The sequence below is a fragment of the Prunus dulcis genome, chromosome 6, assembly GCF_902201215.1.
Source record: "Prunus dulcis chromosome 6, ALMONDv2, whole genome shotgun sequence".
In the NCBI taxonomy this organism is placed as follows: Eukaryota; Viridiplantae; Streptophyta; class Magnoliopsida; order Rosales; family Rosaceae; genus Prunus; species Prunus dulcis.
Genome location: NC_047655.1, coordinates 26,077,448 through 26,095,272, shown reverse-complemented (window position 1 = coordinate 26,095,272; position 17,825 = coordinate 26,077,448). Strand labels below are relative to the sequence as shown.

Below are 17,825 nucleotides of genomic sequence, written 5' to 3'. Positions count from 1 at the left end.
CAGAGATTTTACTTTGAATTGGTTGAATTGGCATTTCATTTCAAGTTCCAAACTTCATACCAAAAACGAAAACATAGAACAATGAGCAAAATCTATCTACTTGCCAAAGAGAATGTTGATTACGCTTCTAACCACAGGCCCTCTCTTGCTCTTAAGAACCTCCCTCACAGCTTTCTCGTCCGGCACAAACCCCTTACCTTTTATTTCCACCAGCAACTCCCTCCCCTCCTCTGCCTTCTCCTCCTGCCTTGCAAACCCCTCGAACACCGCCGTGTAGGTGCGGGCATTGGGCCGCATTCCCTTGCCCATCATCTCCAACAAATACTTCTTGGCATCCCCAAGGAACTTACCGCTGGGGTCGGCCGACAGCGCCTTGATGAGAACAGTGTAAGTGTAGGCGTTCGGGGCGACCCCAGAGGCTAACATGCGCAGGTACACCTTGAGAGCCTCCTTGGTCTTGCCGGCATTGGCGTAGGCCTCTATGACGGCAGTGTGTGAAACGACGTCGGGCATATGACCCTTGTCCTTGATTTGAGCAAAGAGCTCCAGGGCCTCGTGGGTTAAGCCGTCTTTGGACAATGCGTCGAACATCTTGACTGCATTGTTAGTGAGGCCATCGGTGCGCATCTTGTGGAAGACTTCTTGCAGGTCTTTTGGGTCTTCTGGGTCCTCGATGGCGGGCTTCTTGTTGAAAGGGTCGTACGGGGGAGGGAGCTTCGACTTGTCGATCTCTTTGGTGGCGGTTTTCGTCGTCGTTTCGTCATCGTCTTCGTCGTCTGAAGGGAGAGAGAAGTTAACCTTGGTATTGACTTTGGTGCTGGGTTCGGAGGAGCTGAACCTAAAACTATTGAAGGTACGAAAAGGAGATAGCGATAATGGGAGAAGCAACCTCCTGGGGTGGTTTTCTGTGAGTGAAGAAGAAGAAGAAGAAGCAAAAGAGATGGTTTTGTTGGAGTGGTTGGCTGCAGCTATGGCTATGCCTATGAGACGCTTACTGAGAACAAAGGGGAAAGGATTGGACTTGTGGTTAGAGGCGGTAAGAAGAAGGAAGGCCCGAGATACTAACGTCCCTGCCATTGATTTCTCTTCGTCGTGGTATCAGTTTGCGTCTTCCAGGCGTCTGGGCTTTGAGTTTCTAGCTTCTACTTCCAGTTTCTTAAGGTTCCAGTTGATGTTTAGTGGGTCATGTGGGCCCATTTATGATCCTAATATACTCAAAGCGTATAGCCGGGCGGCTATATTGTTTTTGACACGTGCCAAAGCGGGCGCTAAGCGCCAGGCGGGTCCCCTAGGTTTTAGTATGAAAAGCGTATAGCCGTGCGGCTATATTACGATTTTTTATTATTAAAAATATATCGCCGCTCGGCTATACTTTTTACACGTGGTGAAGTAATATTAAAATAGTATAGCCGTGCGGCTGTACTATTTTTGACACGTGGCAAAGCGGAGCAGTCGCCGGTGGGTTTTTTTTTAAAAAATAAATAGTGTAGCCATGCGGCTATACTTGGTTTTTTAATCATAAAAAATAGTATAACCCCACGGCGGTACTGTTTTGACACGTGGGTGCCGAATCGCAAGGGGCTAGGCTAGTCCTTTTTTTGTTTTTTTTAAAAAGAATAATGTAGCCGAGCGGCTACACTTGGGATTTTTTTTTTTATTTACAAAAAGCGTATAGCCGCACGGCTTTATGCATAGCAGCTATATGCTTTACATAGATACTGCTGTTGATGAATGCAATCATAAAAAAAAAAAAAATAGAATTATTGGAAAACACAAAATTAGTTATGTGTTATTAAGTTGACCACCAATGTCAAATGAATGAGTGTTAAGGTTGGGAAGATTTTGATCCCAAGCCTCTTATTTTGGGATGAAAGTTAGAAACTTGAATGAAATTTTATGCTGCAATTAGGAGAAGGGTTCAACTAGTAGCTCAACTGAGGGAGAAGTGTTTCTGTGCGATGGGATGTCATCTCAAACTTCATGCAATATTATGTCGAAAAGTTAAAACAGATGGCAATGTGTTATTGGTTTGAAATTCCGCGGTAGTCACATCAGGTTTTCTCCAACGGAGGGATTTTAGAGTCTTTGAAGTCTAAACACATAAATTCAAATGTGTACAGAAAACATGAAACATCTGTCACATAAACTAGCTAGCTCTCACCATCATTGAATCCATCAAACCAATTATTCACTAAATGTGCCTGATTGGTTGAAGATAGCCAAATTTAATTTCCAAGAGGCAGATAAGGTCTCTTGGAGCTTCTCTTTGTACCAATTCAATGGAAATTTGGTATGCGCGGGTAGGCGGTGGAAACGGTAAAAGCACTAGACAGTCCACATTGTTTATATAAAATGAATCGACTAAAGCGGCTTCCTTGTTCAGAAAGAAAAGCATTGTTAATTAAATTACTGGGAAGGGGACTTTGTTTTTGCCAGTGTATGCATGCAACTAAGTCCTCATTCAGTAGAAGTCAAAAAAGTCAAGGGCTGCACCTTGCAGTTGTTATATACACAGAAGAAGGGTGAAGAGAAAGAAACCAAATCTTCGCTGATGCCTTTGACATCCTCCTGACCATGGCAACCATGCGAATGCTTCTCTTTCTGGCTATCTTCTATTCTGCAGGGATTTGCATGATCTCCTCTGTCACAGACCCCAATGATGGTATGTTCTTGCATGATCTCCTCTTTTATGTTAATTGAAAAATGAACATTCTGCACATATATGCCTAAAAGCTCTCTTAAGGGTAGTTTGATTGATTTATAAGCTTGTCGATCCAGCTGCTGTGCTCCTATCCTTGAAGAATTCGTGGCAAAATACGCCACCCAGTTGGGACAAGTCAAATGATCCCTGTGATTCCCGGTGGGAGGGAGTCACCTGCAACAATTCAAGGGTGTCTGGACTGTGAGTGCTGCTGTTGATCTGTCTTTGTAGTTAAAGGGTAATGATATCACTTTCTTCCCTTACTATAAATTTTTGCTTTTATGTGCAGGGGATTATCAAACATGAGCCTCAAGGGGAAACTTTATGGTGACATTGGTGGACTCACCGAATTAAGATCCTTGTGAGTATGATTTGTCCTCTTTTTACCAGCATTGTATTTGCAGAATACCGCCAATTTGAAGTGAGTTTAAAAATATGTGAGGCATACACTTGAAACATATTTCTTTTGCATTGTCAATTATTTTGATATCTTAATGTTTGATTATTGAGGCTGAAACACTCACACTGTGCAGGGACCTTTCCTTCAACCCTGGCCTCACAGGTCCTCTCTTTCCAAGATTAGGGAATCTGAAAAATTTAAGTATCCTGTAAGAACAAATGAGCAAGCAATTTTCATATTTCCAATTTGAGCATTGTATATGCAAAATGCAACATACATTTTTTATTATATATATATATATATATTGAATGAGAACTCATGACACTTTTCATCTTTTAGGATCCTAGCTGGTTGCAGCTTCAATGGTGAAATTCCAGATGAATTAGGCAATCTTGCAGAGCTATCCTTCTTGTAAGAAAATATTAGTAATCATGCTTTTAGTGCATCAAGTCAATATGATTTTTTCATTTTCCCAACTTTATGTAAATCTTTGGTCCTTCTCAGGGCTCTGAATTCAAATAACTTTTCGGGTGCCATACCTCCTTCTTTGGGCAAACTCCCCAAACTCTACTGGCTGGACCTGGCAGACAATCAGTTGACAGGAACAATTCCAATTTCGACCTACCATTCCCCTGGCTTAGACCTCCTGTTGAAGGCTAAACACTTGTGAGCAATTATCCGTATCCCAACTCTTCTCCATTGTGAAAAAGTAAAATTTTGATAGGGATTATGCCACTGTATATTGCATAAGCACTAAAATGATTTTATGAACATGCAGCCATTTGAACAAGAACCAGCTTTCAGGTATCATACCTTCCAAACTTTTCAGCTCTAAGATGGCACTGATACACTTGTAAGTTGATCCCATCAACTAGTTTATGTTCTCTATTTTTATTTGGTCTAACTGATTTTCGTTCTTCGCTTGCAGGTTGCTTGATGGAAATAGGTTTACTGGTACTATCCCAGTAACATTAGGACTTATTAAGACTCTTGAGGTTCTGTAAGTAAAACCAAATCTTGAATTTCTTTGTTTTATTTTCCACTTCTATATATATGCTTCTTGACAACACTTGGCCTCAAGACAATCCTGTTTGCAACAGTCGGCTTGATACAAATGCTCTGGCTGGAAGTGTCCCCTCAGATCTTAACAACCTTACGAATGTCAACGAATTGTGAGTATCAATTTTACTGTTCTATTTAACCATCATCTTGTTGGTTGTTAATCCGATTTTTCTTGGTTTATATATTCTCTTCCAGAAATTTGGCCCACAACTACTTGTCAGGCCCTCTACCTGACTTAAGTGGAATGAATTCCCTCAATTATGTGTGAGTATATCATTTCTAGAGTTTCAATATTCCTGCAAATTGTTTGTTTTTCTGTTGTACTGACAAATCCTAATGTTTCTCTCAGAGACCTTAGCAACAACTCATTTGACCCATCAGAAGCTCCACTTTGGTTCTCAACCTTACCCTCACTCACCACTTTGTAAGTTCTCAGGAGGTTGTATAAAAGTCTTTGTATCTCTTCACAAGTCTAAGAAAAGGAAACTTTGAAAACTTTATTTGAAATCCTTTGTTAAACTTCTCTCCTTTTATGGCACACAGGACCATGGAATTTGGATCACTTCAAGGGGTTGTGCCAGAGAAGCTTTTCAGCCTTCCAAATTTACAACTAGTGTAAGTTCCAGGGAGAACACTCAAGAATATATGCATCAAAGTTTTCACTGTAAATTTATGAAACTGATCATTTCTTTTAAACTCTTGATAGGAAGCTCAAATACAATGCGTTTAATGATACGTTGAACATGGGCGATAGCATCAACCCACAACTGCAGCTTGTTGATCTGCAGAACAATCAGATTTCCAGAATAAGTCTGGGTTATGAATACAAAAATACATTAATGTGAGACAGTTGATGGGCCTTGATCTTGATTTCCTATGATAATTGTGTATTTTCCCCTCACCATCACTCTTGGTTGTCACTTTTACATGTTGCAGACTTTTCGGGAACCCGGTTTGCAGCAGCAGTTCTGGTGCATCAAATGCTACTTTCTGTCAGCCTCCTCGTCAAACTACAAAATCGTAAATGGTCAAGATGAGAGCTTTTGGCCAACTTGTGGAAAATGGTGCAAAAGTGGGGATGCCTGTGTAGCTTCATCTAAGTTCTTCCAATCCAAGTCAAGTCAATATTGTAAAAATGGAGAATCATTCTCTCTCCTTGATATCCCATTTGTTCTTTCTTTACATGTGATCAGATTTTAATTGGTGAAGCTTCTTCTATCAAACAAGCCAATGTCATGAAATCGTGCTTTGAAAAGTTCCGCATGCAAACGCCTCAGCCCAACTGGCTAACTTTTAAAAAGTCAAGATTTCTTGTTCCCATTAGGCCATAGAGTCTTGTGGCCCCACCGGTGTATGTTGTTTACTTTGACACATTCTCTCTGATAGTCTGCCTTTCGTCTTCAACGCCATGAATGAAGCGTGAACCCTCAAGAAACGAAACCAACCCACATGCAAATATGTCCTGATCATACATGCGCATTGTAAAATATGTCAACTCTAAATCCCCACCAACAGTAGCGACAGCCACATTAAATCCATTAATCTTTTATTTTTTAATATATATTTTTTAAATATGTCATCTTCGGCCTTTCATGTTGTATAGATGTTATCTGAAAATGCCTCGATACAACTTAAGGAGATACCCAATTGAATTGTTTCATAGGATTCATAACATTCTATTAGCTTTGGGATTGCCCTCTCAACGTAATTAGGTCAAACTCACTATTGAAGGCACTAGGAAAGGAAGGATACTGAATTCAGCAATTGGAATTGGAGAAGCTGTAAGATATCATAATTATTGTTCATGGTTGGTTTTGCTACTGTAATTTTAGGTGTGCCAGATGTAGGCCAAGCTACGTTTGCTTTGGGATACAAAGGATTCTTTTCCATCCGAATTGAAGTAGAATTTGTCCCAATGTGTCCCCTAAGAAGGGGACAATCTAACACAAAATCTCGGATTTAAATGCTTTTAATCAATTGAGTTGTTGAATATTAAGTCTTTGATTGATATAGCTCACATTTTTTATGGATTTGGTAAAACTTCAATTGAAATTTTTATTGGTATGGCTAGACGGCAATTTGTGGTTTGTTTTCTTATTAACCTTTGACCCCTTAGCACAAAAACTATACTTTATCTTTTGTAGAATAAACTTAGTTGTATTTAGAAACAGTCGTACCATAGAAGTTGACTGTTCGAATTATATTTTTGTTTTGTGAAAACAATCATCATGTAGATCTCATCTTAAATCAAATGCTTGAATACCAAGTAAAACAAAGGAAAAGACCCTACCTACCACCATAAAAAATGGCCTCACCTGCCACCACCTAGTGAGGCAAAACATTGAGTTACAAAGGTCTTGTCTTTATCCATTTCTTACGAAAATGAAAATCTTTTCATCCATTCAACACGAAAGTGGATCAAACCATGAATTGGTCCCGGCCACGCCCCCGAGAGCCTTGATTTTCATGTCAGCTTGTGGGACCCATTTTCACCTAAAGCCAACTGTACGCATTGAATGACCTAGTTAAATTATATCAATGCAAGTTGGAACTTAATTAATTAATTAAAATTTGATTAAAAAGTGGAGACTCTAGGCGTATATTCAGAATTGTGTAGCTTTGTCCCCATTCGAAAGATGCTAGCTTTGCTCATGAGAGAGTTGTTTCTGCTTAACTGTTGTTTGTATTATGTGACTTGTCCTCTGAAAATGCGCGGGCGGGCGGAGGAAACGGTAAAACCTCCACATTTTTTTTTTTTTTTTTGCTGCAATAAGATGATTTTGATAGAGGAAAGATGATGATGTTTTTTTGGACTTTGTGTGATGATTTCGGTTGGTGGGTTTTTTTTGCTAGTGGAAGGTGCTTATTGTTAAGGCCAAAGGTTGGCTTCTAAGACAAGGCTTAATCATTTAAAAGAAGCTCAAAGGGGCCAACCCAAATCTTTTTCTGTTCTCTCTCTCTCTATCTCTCTATCTCTCTCTGCGTGCCTGCAAGTATTTTTTGAAGACAGTTGAAAAAACCCGACTCACCAAATCAAGCTTTCAAAGCAAAACTTGTTCTGAATTGGTGGGAACATGTACATGCGCATGTACATACATGCATGCATGCTGTCAAGGACTCATTAAATAAAAATCTTCAAGTGGTGTAGTTGGTAGAATGGAAGGAATTGAATTGAAGGGTGTGTCTGTGTGGAGGGAAGTCTTTGAAAAGTGCTTTTTTGACCATCTGGGGTAAATAGAAATGTGCTTTTTTTGACCTCTGCTTACTAGCTGATCAGCCTCACAGAGGCACCAGTTTACTTGATTTGCTTGCTCCTTCACCACCATGGCAACCATGCGGTTGCTGCTCTTTCTGGCTTTCTGCTCTGCTGGGATTCATATGATCTTTTCTGAAACAGACCCCGGTGATGGTATGGTCTCAAATCTAAATGTTTATTTGTCCATTATTGATTTCCTAGTTAATGGGAAATTGGGGTTTTGGTAGTTTGAGCTTTGGCCTGGATATGCGTTGACTTAGGAAAGACTTTGCAATATCATGTTGATCCTCCTGTTTCTCATGTTTTTGCATGCAAACTTGGTAATTAGTCATTTTAGTTGGTGTTTAATGCAAGCTTTTCTTAATGTTTTGGCTAAATTTTGATTGTAAGTTGAATATCCTGCACATAGGTGTGTACAAACTTTGTGTTAAGGTAGTAGATTGATTTGTAAGTCTGTTGGTCCAGCTGCTGTTTTCATATCCTTGAAGGGGGCATGGACGAATCTTCCACCCAGCTGGAACGACAAGTCAAATGATCCCTGTGGAATGAACTGGGAAGGAGTCACCTGCAACAATTCGAGGGTGACCGCATTGTGAGCATTGTTCATCTTTGAATTTTCATGGGATCCTTGTAGTTCTGGGCATTGGTGACTTACTTTCTTACACAAATTTTCAACCTTGCACTTTTTTATGTGCAGGGGATTATCAGCAATGGACTTGAAAGGACAAATTGAAGGCGATATCGGGGGACTCTCTGAATTAATATCCTTGTGAGTATAATTGCTCCTCTTTGTACCAGCATTATGTTTGCAGCACATTATGAATTGAACCCAGATGCAATGCAACAGATTCAGTATGTAAACATATGCATAAAACATATTTCTTTTGCAGTATCAATTATTTTGTTATCACTCAATCTTTGATTAGCATGGCATCCTTTTTGTAACGAAGTAGAAACGTTAACATTGCAGGGACCTTTCATTCAACAAAGGCCTCACGGGTTCTCTGTCTCCACGATTAGGAGATCTGAGCAAGTTAAATATCCTGTAAGAACAAATTAGCAAGCAATTTTCATATTTGCACCTTTTGAACTTTGTATATGCAATATAAGTTTTTATATTGGATAAGTATACAAGACTCTTTTCATCTTTTAGGATCCTAGCTGGCTGCGGCTTCAGTGGCAATATTCCAGAGGAATTGGGCAATCTTGGAGAGCTAACTTTCTTGTAAGAATTGAATTGATAATCATACTGTTAGTGCAAACCATTTTAAGTTTTTTCTTTCCCAACTTTATATAAATCTTTTGTTCTTTTCAGGGCTCTGAATACAAATAAATTTACTGGTCAAATACCTCCTTCTTTGGGTAACCTCTCCAATCTTCTCTGGTTGGACCTGGTAGACAATCAGTTGACTGGAACTCTACCAATTTCAACCCCCGTTACCTCAGGCTTAGACAAACTATTGAAGGCTGAACACTTGTGAGTATTTTTCCATTTCCCAAACTCTCTTCATTGTGAAAAGATGAAATTCTAATAGGGATTATGCCATTGCTTATTGCATAAACATTAAACTGATAATATGGACATGCAGCCATTTCAGCAAGAACCAGCTTTCAGGTACCATTCATCCCAAACTTTTCAGCTCTGAGATGAAACTGATACACATGTAAGTTGATCCCTTCGATCATTTTTTTAATTTAGCCAGATGCCATCTATCAGTTTATGTTCTGTACTTATATTTATCTAACTGCTTGTCATTCTTCAACTGCAGTTTGTTTGATGGAAATCAATTTATTGGGGAGATTCCATCAACCATAGCACTAGTTCAGACTCTTGAGATTCTGTGAGTACAAAAACAGCTCGATTTTGTTATTCTTTCACATATAAGTTTCTGCTTCTTGATACTTATTGGATTCAAAACCTTCTTGTTTGCAACAGTCGGCTTGATAGAAATGCTCTGACAGGAAATGTCCCCTCAAATATCACCAACCTAACACATGTCAATGAACTGTGAGTATCAAGTCTCTAAGAGGATATTCTAATGTGCTGTTAACAGTTACCTTAATTATTCTTAATCATCTTTTACATGAGTTTTTGTTCTCTTCCAGAAATTTGGCTCACAACAAATTGACAGGCCCTTTACCTGACTTAACTGGAATGAGGTCCCTCCTTACTGTGTGAGTAAGATGGCATGGAGCTGTCATTTCAAGTTTCAAGTTTCCTGCAAGTTGTTCTTTTGTTGTACTGATAAATCCTAATGATTTTACTCCAGAGACCTGAGTAACAACTCATTTGACCCATCAGAAGCTCCACTTTGGTTCTCAAACTTACCCTCAATCACCACTATGTAAGTCCTTAGGAGGTTACACAAAAATGTGTTAGTATCTATGAATGAGTCTTGGAAAAGGACACCCTGAAAACTTTGTTGTAATTTTTTGTTGAAATTCTCTACTTTTATGGAACACAGCGTTTTAGAATTTGGAGCACTTGAAGGGACTGTGCCAGAGAAAATGTTCGGCATCGCATCATTGCAGCAAGTGTAAGTTTAAGGAGAATACTGAAGAAAGCTTCAAGTTTTGACTGTAATTTTAGGAAACTTGCCATTCATGTTTTTTTCTAACCCTTGACAGGAAACTGAAAAACAATGCGTTTAATGATACATTGAACTTGGGTGATAGCATCAGTCCACAACTGCAGCTTGTTGATCTGCAGAACAATCAGATTCCTAAAATAACTCTGGGTTATGAATACAAACATACATTAATGTGAGACAGTTCATGGGCCTTGATCTTGATTTTCTATGGTTGTGTATTTTTCAACACCATTCTTAGTTGTCATTTTTAAATATTGCAGACTTGTAGGGAACCCAGTTTGCACCAATGGAACTAGCTCAAATTCATTCTGTCAGCTTCCGCAACAAGATACAGAAACGTATACTACTAGCTCAAATTGTGCACGCATTACATGCCCCGATAATCAGAAGCTCAGCCCTCAGAGTTGTCAATGTGCATATCCTTTTGAAGGAACATTGTATTTCAGAGCACCCTCTTTCAGGGAATTGTCAAATGTGAATATGTTTCACGCACTAGAAATGAGTCTATGGGATAAACTTGGCCTCACTCCTGGTTCAGTTTCTCTTGAAAACCCTTTCTTCGACATTAATGACTATCTTCAAATTCAGCTGGCACTCTTTCCACCTACAGGAATGTATTTTAATAGGTCAGAGATTATAAGGATTGGTTTTGATTTGAGCAACCAAACTTACAAGCCACCGGAGGAGTTTGGACCCTATTATTTTATTCCAGCTCCTTATACTTTCCCAGGTAATTTAAATCGCATCGTTACTTCGTATGCCATTTCCCTGCATTAGAAGATTGATTAAACTGACAATAAAAACCCAAAATTGTTTCAGGTGGGAATAAAAGTTCTATGAGCACTGGTGTTATTATTGGGATATCAGTTAGTTGTGTAGTTCTTGTACTGGGCCTCGTGGTAGTGGGAATATATGCCATTAGGCAAAAGAAACGTGCAGAAAGAGCCATTGGATTAAGCCGACCTTTTGGTAATTAATTATTCTTGTTGTTTATGATTGGATACATTGAAATTCTGTCATTGACATTAGAAGTTGGTTTGCTTATATCACTCCTTTTCTCTATCTTCTAGCTTCTTGGGCACCAAGCGGAAAAGACAGTGGTGGTGCACCACAGTTAAAGGGAGCAAGATGTTTTTCTTTTGATGAGCTTAAGAAATGCACAAATAATTTCTCTGACAGTAATGAGATAGGATCTGGTGGATACGGGAAGGTATATTAATTCAAGTATTTCAGTAACATCTATGAAATTCTGCTTCAAGTTAAAGGATGTTTTTTTTTTTCACCTTTTGGTTGGTTGTCCATAGGTTTACAGGGGCATGCTTTCTGATGGACAAGTGGTGGCAATCAAAAGAGCTCAGCAAGGATCAATGCAGGGTGGCCTTGAGTTCAAGACTGAAATCGAGTTGCTCTCGCGAGTTCATCACAAAAATGTTGTTGGCCTTTTGGGATTTTGTTTTGAACAAGGAGAACAGATGCTGGTTTATGAGTTTATGCCTAATGGAACACTCAGGGAAAGCTTGTCAGGTTAGTTCAAAGATTTTACTCTCAGCTATTTCATATTGCATAGAGATAACTTGTTTGCAATAGACATAGTTACCAACTTCACCTTTGCTTAAATATGAATTGCAGGGAGATCTGGTATTCATCTTGATTGGAAGAGGAGACTCCGCATCACTCTTGGCTCGGCAAGAGGACTAGCTTACCTACATGAGCTTGCAAATCCTCCTATAATTCACAGAGATGTCAAGTCCACCAACATTCTATTAGACGAACATTTAACTGCGAAGGTTGCAGATTTTGGCTTGTCCAAGCTGGTAGCTGACGGTGGAAAAGGGCATGTCTCAACTCAGGTCAAAGGCACACTGGTAAGCTTTACGTTATTAGCATTTCAACATATATTCATCCCATTGACACATTCTTGAGTTTTTACTCTTTAAGTTTCTGTTTTGTTCTTGCAGGGATATCTTGATCCTGAATACTACATGACTCAACAGTTAACTGAGAAGAGTGATGTATACAGCTTTGGAGTGGTGATGCTTGAATTGATAACGGCTAGGCAGCCTATTGAGAAGGGAAAATACATCGTCCGTGAGGTAAGATTGATGATGGACAAGAATGATGAAGAACACTATGGTTTGAGGGAGTTAATGGATCGAAGCATTCGAAACTCTGGAACCCTTATTGGGTTTGGGAGGTTCCTGGAGCTGGCCCTGCAATGCGTTGAAGAATCAGCTGCAGACCGCCCCACAATGAGTGAGCTTGTGAAGGCTATTGAAACCATTCTGCAGAATGATGGCATGAACACAAACTCAACGTCAGCATCTTCATCAGCCACAGAATTTGCAGCATCAAAAGGAGCTCCTAAGCATCCATACAACGATGGCTTGCCGAAAAAGGAAGTGAATGACAGCACTGGTGCCTTTGATTACAGTGGTGGATACGCAGTTTCGGCGAAGATTGAACCCAAGTAGTAGCAAAGGCCTGCAGCAGAGTTAATTTCTTCTTTTGTAATTGTACCTTCTCTTCTCTATCCATATATGTAAGTAGATACAGGAAAAGAATATATAGTGGTCTGTCATTTCAATTGCCAAATAGAAATTTAGTGTGTTATGTTACAATGTTCCTATGGGCTTCAAACTCGAATGCTACAAAGTTTTTCTTATTTTTAATTTTATTTTTTGGATTGGGTGCAAGGAAGTTCTAGTAAGACCTGAAAGAAGGCATCAAAATTTTACTACTTTGAGTTTTGTACCATGATCACCTTCAGAATTGTGTTGTGTTAGGACTCACTGCTTTTCCCAAATTTTACCATCTGGATTCTGTTTGTTTAGTTTGTTTAAAGAATATCATATATACAATGAAAAGGGTTTTCTCGACCATTCATGCACACATCAATGGTTGACAATCCTTTCGAGTTTTCTGAATAAAAGTAGCCTTTCCTTTATAGAAATCTTTGATTTCCCCAATTGATTGAGTTCAAATACGGGGCCAACTCTACCACCACTAGATCAATATTGAAATCAAACAGTGACAACCGTAATGATATTTGTCACGGCATCTATTCGCATACAGAAACAAATTCGCATACAGAAACACGTAAGAGTAGTAATGCTGGAAAGTCTTAATTGTAAATCTAAGGGGCTTAAAGAAGTCACGGCATCTATTCTACTGCTAAGGCTGGCTATGATATTTGTCAACTTTCTTCCACCCTGGTCATCTAACAAATTCAGTCATTTGTGAATTTCTTGTTAAATTAGAACCATTAGAATTAATTTGAAACTTTTCTGAACAAGAAACAACACTACTTTTCGCAAATTGATCATGCGATAAAGTTGAGATAGAATTCACAGATTCAGGTTCATCTTCCTCCCCAGATGACTGTTTATAAACATTAAAAACATTAACTTTCATAGTCATATTTCCAAAACCAAGTTTCATGACTCCACATCTGCAATTAATGTTAGCAAACGTAGTCAAGAAAGGACGTCCTAAAATCACAGGAATTTGATTATCAGAATTTGAAACGTGTGCAGTGTCCAAAACAATAAAATCAACAAGATAATAAAATTTGTCCACTTAGACCAGTAATCCATCGCGGTGTCCTTACTGATTGATCAGCCAATTGCAATTTTACCTTGTAGGTTTAAGCTCACCAAGACCTAGCTGCAAGTACACTGAATAAGGCAATAAATTTACAATGGAGCCCAAATCAAGTAATGCACGATCAATAAAATTATTTCCAATTACACACGAAAGAGTAGGACTTCCAGGGTCTTTATATTTTGGAGGAATTTTATATTGTAACAATGCACTCACATGTTCAGTTAAAAATGCCTTTTTCTTCACTTGATGTTTTCTTTTGATTGTGCACAAATCTTTCAAAAATTTAGCATAGGATGGAATCTGTTTAATAGCAGCTAACAAAGGAATATTCACTTTGACCTCTTTAAAGACATCTAATTTCAGAATTTTGACTCAATTTCTTTGGAGGATTTAAAGCTTGGGGAAAAGGATATTCATTTGATTCATTCAAGTTGGACATGTTAAGTTTATCATTACTCTTAGATTTTTCAACTTCCTTATGTGAAAGTGTGTTAATTATTTTACCACTTCTAAGAGTAATAACAGACTTTACATGCTCGAGTGAAGATTCACAAGAATTAGCCCTTTTTGGATTTGGTTGAGTGTTGGCAGGAAATTTTCCTTTTTCATTAATAGCCAAAAAGTTAGTCAACTTGGAGATTTGACTCTTAATTTCTTTATTTTCTTGGGAAATTGGCGGCTTTACCCCTGGCTCACCTAACTTATTCACTATTATCCTTATTTTGAAACCCAATCATAAATGCCCCTTATAAAAACTCCCTATTGACAGCTTATTGCCCATATTTCACTTTTGTTTACTCTCTCAAATCCTCTTTCATAATTTCTCGATCTCACTCACTCAGCCCTCCTCTCATTTCTTCTCTCTCTCTCTCTCTCTCTCTCTCTCTCTCTCTCTCTCTCTTGCACCCATATCGGCGACAGTCATTGTCACCTCCTCAGAAACCCTAACCCACATCGGCGACGACGACCTTTCCACCTCCATCTCTCACTCTCTGTCACCTCTTTCAACCTACATGCTTAGAGATGGCGTCTCAGGTAGACAACTTGGCTTTTCTCCTACACATTTGGGTTTGGATTTTTGGTGCTTGATGTGAGTTCAAGTCCCTCCAAGTCAAATTTGGGTGCGATTAAATAGAAATTTGTTGAAACATAATTGTGGGTTTAATTTATAATTTTACTCTCTTTGTTTACAATTAATATTTTCAGCTTGTGTAGATAATGTTATTTCAGTGGGATTATACAAGAACTTTTTGAACCAAAATTTTGAGATAGTGCAACAAATATTTCTCTGTTTGTCTTAAGGAATATTATGCTTGAAGCTTGTCCAATCTACAATGATTTTGAAGATTTTCTTTTGCTTATTGAATTCGATTACTGAGTTAGGTTTTTATTCTTACAAAAAACATTGAAGAAACATAGTTATTTGGTTCAATGGTCTCTTGGTTCAATGATCTGAATTTGTTTGTTCTGTTTTGGGATGTGATTTTTGAATGAACTACATAAATTGATTATGTCTTGAGGTGGAGGATATCTCCAAAATTGACTGTGGAGTTTGTAAGTTTTATGAGAATGCCAATATTTTAACATAAGTTTGATACTGTAAAGTTGGCATATGTTGGTGTTCACCCGTTTTCGCGTTCACTCCTGTGATGGAAGGGCGAAGTTCCCCACTGGCTTGGAGACCATGTGCTGGTCAACAAGTCAGCTTTCTTTGGTGTGCGAGCGTGCCACTGCTAGCGACGTGAATCCTAGCAGACTTCTTCTAGAATAGATAACTTGCGCCCCAAGTTACCGACTTCTAAAAACAAACGATTGTGAATTTGGGTGAGGAATATCTCCCAAGTAAGTTCTTTTCTTGCCTCAGACTGGTGAGGACTTTCACAATTTATCTCAGCATCAAATGGCTATTCTGGCCAGAAATGTTTGATAGAAGTTGGGCTGTCTCAGGCAGAACTGCCTTTTACAAGATAATAAATATGCATGCTGACTCTAGAAAGGTTAAAAGATGGCCTGAACTCCGTTTCTGCTTGGATGGAAGGTTCCAATTTGGGCTGGACTGGACGCGTCTGGGTCGGTCCGTACTGCTTTGTGACTTCAAATGCTCGGCTGACCTGCAAATCGATGCCAAAGTTGGATTTTGGCAGAGCTTTATGTTTGCTTCACGCTTCGTGAGGAATTTTGAATGGGCAGAACTGCAGCTTCCTTAGTTTGAAAGGGACAGAAGTGGCTATTCTCGATGGTCTGATGAGCTAGGGTTTGCACTACGAGAGTTGTTCTGCTTGGGCAGGACTCTTCATGAGTTCGCTAAGGTCTCCACGTCTGTGAAAACTCAAACTCTGCTTGTCTTGGCTTTTGCTGAACCAAATTTGTAACGAGAGATCTCATTTTAGAAGACTTATTCTCTAAGTCTGGACTTTGGGATTCTGGTCCAAAGCTGGTTTTTCTTGGGATCCAAGTGAGCTTTTGGCTGTTTTCTTGTTGTTGTTTTTTTTGATTGATGAATTGAGTGTCCTTTTCTTTCTTGCCTACTTCTGTTTTTATAAGAGACCTTCTTTTGGAGGTGGTTTAAATTTTAATAATGGGCGGCAACAAGATCTCCCAAAATGTAAAGCAGGAAAGATTTTTATCAATAGATAGGCTCCCAGTAGTCACTTCCTAGAGCAATCCCTTCCCTGGTTTCCTGGGTGACAGCTTTCTATTTCAATGACAACGTCTGCGTGGGCTGATTTTATGGCGGTTTGATTTTTTTCTTTTTGTATTTTCTGAACAACTTCCTGTTTCTTGCTTTTGAAAGCGTGACCTGTGAAATCCTTGGAAGATGGTGTGTTGCCTTGGAGCAAAAGAAAAAAAATCCCTGAACATAGATGATTTTTTTCTTTTTGGCAGTGTTTCAGAGACGTCTCTTCTCATATAAAAAACTCTAGTTGGAATTGCTGACTTTTCAAAGGTGAGGTAGCCACGTGGGTGTGTTTTTAGTCTCTTGGGTTTAAGCCTAAACAACATTCGTGGGCTGATCCTTGAAGCCCAAATGACAGCTTTCCATGTTTGGGTCTTTTTTGGGGCTGGGTAAGTAATTTCACCATGGGCCTGTTTCTGGATTTCTTTGGTGTGCCAAATTTAGGCCCAAACAATTGGATCTTGATTTTCTCTATTTTTCGTAATTCAATCTTGAATATGTTTTTGGTGCAGTCTATAGTCCTCAAGGTTGGTATCATGCCAAGGTTGTGTTGGTGCCTTGAAAAGGGTTCTTGGAAAACTTGAAGGTTTGTTGATAGCTCTTGCATTTATCCAGTTCCATTGTCTTGCTATTCTTCTTCTCTGAGACTGTGCTTTTTCAACTGTTTGAACAATGCCAAATGAACTATTGATGATTTCCTGATTTATATTTTTATTCACCTGCCAAGACACACATTCACTTCGCCCATGTTTATAATAATTTTTATATTGCAATTGAGTAGTACGAAATTGTGTGCATGAATGTGAACTTTAATTTTGCAATGGTACTATCTTGTGAAAGTTTGCTATATGAATAATTGGGTCATTTAGAAAAGCCAACAATCTGTATAAAGATAGGATTCTTGAAGGTCGTCCTTCACTGGAGAAATCATAGATAGATTTCTCAGAGGTATATATAACTCAGCAAACTTAAACCTCAGCTTTTAAATGATGTATATCATAATTTATTTTTCTTTCTTCTATTAAAAAAATGTATATCATACTGCAGTTTTACATTTATCCACTCTATTTGTTATAGTGCATGTAAATGTATGTCTATGATACTTGTAGTGCTTGTAAATATGTATTAACTTGTTTTGGTATTGGTTTCTGAATCTGGTACTGCTTTCTAAATTTGTTTTAGTCTTGGTTTATGTTATGAATTTTGGAATTGGTTTCTGTTTTGAAATTGGTTTCAGTTGTGATTGAATATTATGTTTTTGTTTCCATTGTGATTGAATGATTTGCTTCTAATATTCATTTTTGATCCGTTTTATACAGATGGAAGATTGTCTTGTTTCAAGTGGCAGCGTTCTCTTGGGGAGGAAATTGCTAACTTTCAGCTTAAATTCGATTCTAAGAGGAAATGTCGTCGAATTTTGCTAATGTGTTCAAATTCCCAACCAAGAGGAGATGTAAATTTATTTTTTTTTGCCACTTTCTTATGTATATCTTAAGATGTAATGAGATAACATTGTTAGTTCATCAATTTATGAA

General features: G+C 38.5%; 2 protein-coding genes and 1 long non-coding RNA gene across 3 annotated transcripts; 2 read left to right on the top strand and 1 right to left on the bottom strand.

Annotated features, from left to right (window-relative positions):
- The first annotated feature begins 46 nt into the window (after positions 1 to 46).
- On the top strand, positions 47 to 12,758 carry LOC117632725 (probable leucine-rich repeat receptor-like protein kinase At5g49770). Its single transcript, XM_034366282.1, has 20 exons — positions 47 to 787; positions 2,584 to 2,662; positions 2,779 to 2,902; positions 2,991 to 3,062; positions 3,235 to 3,309; positions 3,441 to 3,512; positions 3,606 to 3,767; positions 3,880 to 3,954; positions 4,030 to 4,101; positions 4,202 to 4,273; positions 4,359 to 4,427; positions 4,513 to 4,587; positions 4,707 to 4,778; positions 4,870 to 5,004; positions 10,271 to 10,740; positions 10,830 to 10,979; positions 11,081 to 11,220; positions 11,315 to 11,534; positions 11,640 to 11,875; positions 11,969 to 12,758. The coding sequence occupies exons 1-20, from the start codon at positions 674 to 676 to the stop codon at positions 12,479 to 12,481; spliced, it is 2,997 nt and encodes a 998-aa protein (XP_034222173.1). The 5' UTR covers positions 47 to 673; the 3' UTR covers positions 12,482 to 12,758.
- Positions 97 to 627, bottom strand: LOC117630567 (pentatricopeptide repeat-containing protein At4g38150-like). The gene has a single exon (XM_034363271.1). It carries the CDS (start codon positions 625 to 627, stop codon positions 97 to 99), a length of 531 nt encoding a protein of 176 aa, XP_034219162.1.
- Positions 12,759 to 14,418: 1,660 nt separating the features above from the next.
- On the top strand, positions 14,419 to 17,813 carry LOC117632123. Its single transcript, XR_004586431.1, has 3 exons — positions 14,419 to 14,648; positions 16,803 to 16,876; positions 17,610 to 17,813. It is a non-coding gene; the product is annotated as an uncharacterized LOC117632123 (long non-coding RNA).
- The last annotated feature ends 12 nt before the right edge of the window (positions 17,814 to 17,825 follow it).